This window comes from Benincasa hispida, chromosome 11 (assembly GCF_009727055.1).
Source record: "Benincasa hispida cultivar B227 chromosome 11, ASM972705v1, whole genome shotgun sequence".
In the NCBI taxonomy this organism is placed as follows: Eukaryota; Viridiplantae; Streptophyta; class Magnoliopsida; order Cucurbitales; family Cucurbitaceae; genus Benincasa; species Benincasa hispida.
The window spans coordinates 11164653-11172779 of NC_052359.1; the positions used below are offsets into that span (position 1 = coordinate 11164653).

At 30.4% G+C, this 8127-nt stretch overlaps 1 protein-coding gene across 1 annotated transcript; it reads right to left on the minus strand.

The window, feature by feature from the left end:
- Positions 1-3752: 3752 nt before the first annotated feature.
- On the minus strand, positions 3753-6414 carry LOC120091846 (protein NOI4-like). Its single transcript, XM_039049997.1, has 3 exons — positions 6249-6414; positions 4981-5160; positions 3753-4131 (listed from the first exon to the last, which is right to left on the minus strand). Exons 1-3 carry the CDS (start codon positions 6252-6254, stop codon positions 4090-4092), a joined length of 228 nt encoding a protein of 75 aa, XP_038905925.1. The 5' UTR covers positions 6255-6414; the 3' UTR covers positions 3753-4089.
- Positions 6415-8127: the final 1713 nt, after the last annotated feature.

Genomic DNA, 8127 nt, shown 5'->3' on the forward strand with positions numbered 1-8127 from the left:
CATTGTCATGGGAAAATATTTGTCAATACCAATTCCTGTGAAGGAAAAAAAAATAGTCTTTAAATTAAGCGATGGGCAGCTTCATAACATGGCCTCGTGAATTTGTAATTATGGCTGACGAGGAAAAAGTATGCCTCTTTTTCACTATATGAGTTTGGTTATTTATTATTATTCATACTTTGAATTTGTAACTTTGGTTGTGGTAGGAGCCTTCAACAATTAAGTGTGTTGGAAACTCCTCTAAATATACGAACACCAATGGCACCATTAAGCTCTTGAATGGACATGTCATATACAACATGAACGATATAGACATGAACGATATAGACATGATTGTATCAATTTGAACGAGCATATATTTGGAAAGGACAAATTTGTTTATTTAGGCCGTGTTGATCTGATTCATTATTGCAGTATGGTTGAAATTGGTTATGTGTATATTGACATACATTGTGTAAGTATTACTCATCTTGATTCACAATCTTCATATATATTTTTTTTTTCATGTTTAAATAATAATTTTTGCTTTGTTTAGTTATCTTTGGTATGAATGTGACCTTGATATTACCAAGAATTTTTTTATAATTGACCAAGCAAAAATATCGCCATATTTGAAATCTCTAGATCTTCGATCCAGAAATTTAGCCACCCAACTAAAATTTGCTAATATAGACTAATTAGTTCTTATTCCATATAACACAGGGTAAGTAAATATAAGTTCTTTATTTATTTTTAATTTTCATTATACACGTACTAATATTTCAAAATTGTTGCTTATTATAGTTATCAATAGATATTGATTGTAATCAATCTTCAAGAAAATTGTGTTTATGTTTTGGACTCTATTCGAAGTAAGGTTCAATAGGAATTTCAAGGAGTCATAAATATGTAAGTGTAACTTAACTTTCTTAGATCTTAATTCAAATATTTATGTTTGGCTAGTGCTTTCAAACTATTTAATGGATTGAAAACATGGCAAGTCAAACACGATCTCCAACACCATCGGTCTTCTCCAAAATGGAAACCTATAAAAGTAAATTTACATTAATATTTTAATAAATTATGTTCATTCAAACGTAAGAATAATTGTTTTCAACTTCTTCACATGCAGTGCCCCCGTCAATTAGATTCTGTAGGATGCAGGTACTATCTGCAAAAGTATATACACGAAATAGTGCATAATCCTACTACTCCCATTACTAGCCTCATATATAAATTATTTATTTTTTATATACTAGCTTTAATTTAATAAATGATGTAAACTTATATTGAGTTTTTTTCTTTTTTTTTCTTTTTGTAGTTCAATACAAAAAAAATGCATATACCCAAGGAGAGATTGACGTAATTCGAACACAATGGGCAAGTTTTGTTGGCCGATTTATGTAAGAATGTAATTATTGTTTTTTTGTCTCAATAGAATGTAAATGCTAGCTTAAAATGAATCTTGATGAGTTTTGAGTAAAATATGCAAGTTTAGAATGAATCTGAAGTACTAATCAATTTGTGGCTAGACGAATTATTATCTAACCATGATCTTTTTATTGGAAGATTTATGTATAATTTTTTTTGTTTATGGGTATTTGGTGTAAGTACTCATGGAAGTACTAATTGATATTTATGAAGGTGAGAAATGATTATTAATATTATAGAAGTGTTTGGTATTTCTGATTGTAGTTTTGGAGAGGCGGGTGATTCCATATGAGTGTTGAATATGATAATTTTAACTATTATTCTATGGAAGTGTGTTATCGATATACAAATGTTGGTTAGTGTGTTTATTCATATTTGATAAGTACTGATAGAATGGGTTGGAAGTACTAATTGTTGTTTATGGATAAATTATTATAGAAGTGTACTTCATTGCAGGTAACTTTGTATTTAGTTTTGTGATAGAGTGTATTGTTGTATCTATTGTTATATTCTAGGTTTGGGCTTTGTGCATTTATAGGTGGAAGAGAAATACTGTTGGTTTGCCATGCAGAATATAACAAGCACGAATTACAATAAACAATTTTTTTATAAAGTACAATGACGGACATTTACTAACCGAATACAAAATATATAATGTCGTTTTTAACTTTTTGACCGACACTAAAAATGAATTAGACAATTTAAAAAATGAGGCATAAAAAAATGACAAAGTATTGAAAAAAAAATTGGTAAAAACTAACATTGAAGATGGTGTACATTCTCTACCATTCTAAAGCAGGCATGTGTGCCAGGCTTCTTTTTCACGTCGTCCACACTTTCTATCAGTCGTCCCCTCCTTGCTCTGACTATCCAATGCTTAGCTCCACCATTGCAAAGCATTCTTTTTCCTTCTTCTTTCAGTCTTTCTCCTATTTTCTGTTTATATAGCAAGTCAAAGCATGGGGAAGCATTTCATTAGATGAAATTCTGGTCAAAGAGTCGATTATTCATATTTTGAGTAATAAACAATTTGTTTTTCTACAAGTCAATGAGGTTAGTTTTGAAATTACTCATTAAGACATACTTTATTGACCAAGAAGTCAGAAGTTCAAGTCTCTTATCTCCACTTGTTTGATCTCAAAGATTAAAAATAAATAAACAAATAGCACAATTGTATTAAGACAATGAAATATTTAGAACTTGGTCTTTTCTTAATGGTACGATATTGTCTACTTTAGGTATAAGCCTCCGTGGTTTCATTTTCTGTTTTACTCAAAAGCTCTCATAACAGTGAAGTAGTTCTCTTCGCTTCTCTTATATATCTTGATTAATATTTCACTTTTCTAACTTATATAGGTTTTTTTAATCACATTCTCAACAATTCTCTTCTTGAACAAAGAACCTATGGACCTCTCCTCAAATAATCATCTATTCATCCACTTTTAACTCGGCCAACTACTCTTCTTTAAAGCACATGACCTATATGGTATCCTAGTCAAGAAGTTTTTATGGCCAATTTGAAACATTAGAGACCAATCACGCCTATTTTTTAAAATTTGAGGACTTGAAATATAATTTTTCCACTAAAATATAGAGATGTGCAATGGAAAAATAAAGTAGCTATTAAATATTATATATTTTTCATCATCAATCTCTTTTGTTCCAAATGACATTTTCAGAACGCTTGAGCCCGCAAATGCTATGTTAAGCGACACATTGGACATTGTTGAGGTTGAGCAATAATGGTTGGAGGCACAGGCAGAGCAACAGGCCAAAGGTACGAGCACAACTTAGGCCCTATTCTAAAGAAATGTGCTGTGTGTTCCTTTCTTATATATTAAATCAATCATGTCAATTTTCAAGAGTGTACTATAATACCCGAAGTTAAGTATAGAGTTTTTATGGATTTTTTTTCCAAGTACAACTGCACCTCTGATCAAACTCTGGCTAAAAGAGTATTGCAGAATAAGTGATGGAAAGGTTGAAGAGATTTCTATTGTGTTTTTTCCCAAAACTATAACTACTCATCATGGTCTGGTATAGGACTAAAACTATTCCTCCTTCACATGTGAGTTGTTCAAGAATTACTTTCTAGACTTCTCATGCACCATTATATATAAATCATCTGTATTAGTATCTATATTCATATCATCCTCACTTAACTTTTGTCAATATTTTCAACATAAATGTTATACTCCATGCTTTAGAAAGCAAAAGAATACAGTTCTTTCTCCAAGAAAAGAAAAAATGTTGTCTTCTTGGCAGCCCAAAGGTCCAAACTGAGGCATGGATTTCTATAAAGGGTTGTTTTGGATTAGAAAAAAATCATGTACAGAGGAAAATGAAATAAAAAGAGAGAAAGAAACAATTTCACAAACAATAATAGAGATTCAATATCAGATATAATGAGCAAAATTCATTTAAAAAGACAACAAAAGAAGGACAAAAAAGGGAGCAGAGACAAATGAGATAGCATAGCTCAGCTTCTACTGACAATCCACCACATCAGCACCACAAATAAAGAACGTAAAATTCTTCTACTTTTTTCCTCCATGACTCAGACTATGAAGCAAATAGTATAGCACGCTGATCATAGCTTTAAAAATTTCATCTTCTATCGAAAAACAGCGGAGACGATCTTAGCATAATACGGTGGTTATCTACAGAAAGGTAATACCATCAAGATTCTGTAGGCGGGCGTATGCAGCAGAACCATTTCTTCTGAAACACAGCAGAAAAATTATCCACATGAGGGAAAGGTGTAACAGCTCATAAGGAAATGGCAAAATAGATCATTTTCCCCCCAATTTCCCCCTACTGATGGTTGATTAAACAAATAGAAGCGAGAAAAAAAAAGGATTGGAGCATCATTCCAAAGTCCAAAAGCATCTATTGCATTTCAATAAAAAAAATAAATAAATGCATTTTGATACTTAATTGATGCATTTTCAAGATCAAACAAGAACACAAGTCTAATTAATTGGAGAAGTCGGTTATAAGATAATTCTTAGGGGTATTTGGCCTACCGACTTCATAAGTTGGTGTTAAATAACTCAACTTCACCAACTTCAATAGTGTTCAATTAAATTTTGCACATTTATCGACGAACTTCATCTTTCCCTCTTTCTCTCTCTTGCACATTTATCGAAGAACTCTATCTTCATAACTCTACACTCCAAATGCAGACTTCCTAACTCCAATATATTAACTTCAGCCTTTAGAACTCAACTCAGCGCTTCAAACACCCCTTAGAAGAAAAGTTTGTATCAAGATATAAACCAAAGAACTGAAATGAAATTGAAATATAAAAGGTAAAGAAATACAATGACTCTCCGACTATTCGAGGTACTTTTCGGGGACCACCCCTCAAGAGTATACTCACTCATTCTAAACCAAGAAAACTATCTTTTACCTTCATCTCTTCTCATTCCCTCTATTTATAACCAACCACTTATATCCTAATGGTATTCAGAATGGGCATGGATGAGCGTAAATGTCACCATGAACAGGAGATATATATCAGGCATGATAGAAAAGGCTAGGAAAAAAATTGCGTTTATAGCATCTTACAGCCTGAGGTTTGCCAGGATCTGCTGCATGTTTGGCCTGAGGTGCCTTTCCAGGTGATTCAGGTTGGCCACCGGTTTTCTTCTCATCTCTTGCCTTATTAAAGATCACAGTGAAGCCCTCTGCAGAAGCAGGATTATTAACATCCCATTCACCGAACTTCGGTAGTGGCTGACCCTTCTCCTGTTAGAATACATACATTCAGTCCCTATACTTCGGAGTTTAATGCATGTCTGATTCAAACCATTAAAATAATTATGTCTCTAAACTTTGATTATACTTCTATCCAGTCCCTACCATTAACAATTAACACCATTAAAGGAATGCTTAAATAGCATGCCTATTTAGTTTCTGTTAATAATACCAAGGATTAGATAAAAGCATAGTCCAAAGTTTAAGACCAAACAGAAAATTATAAAACTTCAATGGACCAAATAGAGCTAAAGTGCATAAACCAAATTTATAATTTAACCCAACAAAACTATCTTCCTTGCTACAAGTCATAGTTGTGTCAATCAAAAGAAGTCATACACTGAATAATGAAAATAAGGATTCAATTATTGAACCTTTAATCTCCTAAAATATATAGATCGTGGATTTCGATGTTTTAAGTTGAAGGACTAACTGCTCTTTCTTCGATCAATGAGCTAAAAACAGGATAATCCATGATTAACAGCAGAAATCAGAAATTAGACAAAATAGATGAGAGATGAGAAAATGATGGGGAAAAAAACTAGCAACGTTTGTTTACAGCTGATTTAAATTTGAAATATCCTTTATCAATCAGAACTCTGTCAAGTACAATACCTGGTGGATCAAGTTCCATAACGAAAAACTAAATTACCCCCATGAACCGAACCATGATAATGGAAACTCAATTCAAAAACAAACAAAAATGATTGATGAGATCAGAGTGAATAGGAAATATTTCAGAAAATTCAAACGAGAGAAATACGTAGGATTCACAAAAATGAAAACCAAATCCTTCGAATTAAACGAAGAAATACAGAAATTATAATAATGGGGAAGAAAATCCAGCCACAACAAGCATCAGCGAATCTCCAAAAAGGGGGGAAACAATCAAGGCAGTGAATCTAAAGGGAACAAAGAAAAGAGGTATCATGAAATGGGAAAACCAACAATCAAGTAATAGAAAAAAACCCAATTGAGGAAAGAAAAAATCAAATCGAATCAATCAAGGAAAAAGGGATCGCGATAAATCGAGAAGGGAAAAAAACAGGAATTGGATTGGAGAAAGAGGAATGACATACCGACATGAATTCGAGAAAGTTAAGGAAAAGGGAGAATTTGGTTTGCCAGTAAACGAAGAATCGAAGAAGGGAAGAAAGAGGATGGCCACACCAGACACAGGAGAAGAGCGAGCGAGAGAGACAAGAAGAAAAGAAGAGGGCTTTGTTTCGGCCAAATCGTGCTTATTACACAACGGACAGCGCCTTTTTATTTCGTCCTCTCAAAAAAAAAAATAATAATAATAATAATGATGATAATAATTTAACACTATTTCTAAATATAGAAAAATAAACCATAATATTTATGGTATATGTACCTAGATTATATCTATTATGATATTTTATTATTTATAAATATTTTAAGTAGTTTTATCATTTAAAATAATTTTTCTAATAATAATAATAATAGAAAAAATATTATTTTCATCTCTATACTTTAAAGTTTGTTTAATTTTCGTTCACGTATTTTTAATTGTCTAATTTTAGTTTTTATACTTTTGATAAATCTTAAATTTAGTATCATAAAATTAATTTTTAACAAAATTAGTTAAATAATAATAATAATTTTCAGGTAAAGAAATATCATATATGGATATGTTTTTCAAAATTTATAATAAAATTTCTTATATATAACAAAAAGTTTTCTAAAAATAAATAATAAACTAGGAAATGAAACTAGATTTAAGATTTATTAAAAGTACATTAACTAAAATTGGACAATTGAAGGTATAATGACCAAAATTGAACAAGCATCAAAGTATAAGGATAAAAATAGTATTTTAACTTAATATTTATTTATTATCATTATTTTATATAATACGAGAGATGGGGGAATCAAACCTCAAATGTAGAGATTAAGGTTGATAGTATAAACTTTAAAATATTGATGAAAAATATTAATTTATATTCTAAAATTTTTGAAGTTGTGTCAAAAACTATTCTTCTATTGATTTTTAAGGTTAATGAGCGATTACTCGTAAAAATAGTGATACATGTGACAAAGATGTCACACATACCTCTAAAGTTAAGAATTTGTTTCAAATTTTTAATTATGTCATTATTTCAAGATTTTGATTTTAATTTTTAACTTTCAAATTGTTTCAAACCATTCATTAGCTTCCGATTTATATGATGATATTATGATTTGACCTAAGTTTAAAAAGAAAAGGGAGGTCGCATGTAGGCATACTTGGCAATGAGTTAAAAAAAAATTGAAGAATTTAAATCATATTAAGAAAAAAGGTCTCAATTTAGAGGGAAAAAACAAATTTAAAAGAAAAAGATTTTAGTAGAAATAGTAGGAAAAGGTAAAAATGAAAGCTTGGTGAGAGATTTTTATTTTATTTATTATTGTTTTTTTAAAACAACAGATTGGTGAAAGGATGATGTTTATGGAAAAAAAAAGTTAAATTATACATTTGATCCGTTTAGTTTGAAGGAAGCTAGAATTTAGTTTTTATGATTTGATCAAATCATGAGGACTATTTATAAGGTTCTTATCAAACTACAAGGATTGAATTCTAATTTCTAAAAGTATAGAGGTTAAATTCTAACTTATCTAAAATTATAGGAACCAAATTTGTAATTCAATCAAAAAATGTGAAAAAATTGAGTCCTTCAAAAGTATGGGTTTATGGAACAAAAGATAAAAAATAGGAAGGTAAAACTACACTACATGGGATCTAATGGCAACACTACAGGGGTGAATAGGATTATCTACCAATTTTAATTTTATAATTCGAAATGTGACTATTAAATTTTAATTTAAAAAAATCAAATAGCATCAAGCAATATTTCAAGTTAGTAACATATATCACAATTATGCAAAACAACAAAATAATCCTAACATTCAATCTACAAATTAAAAAACAAATTAAGTGCAAAAGTAAGGTGAGTTTAG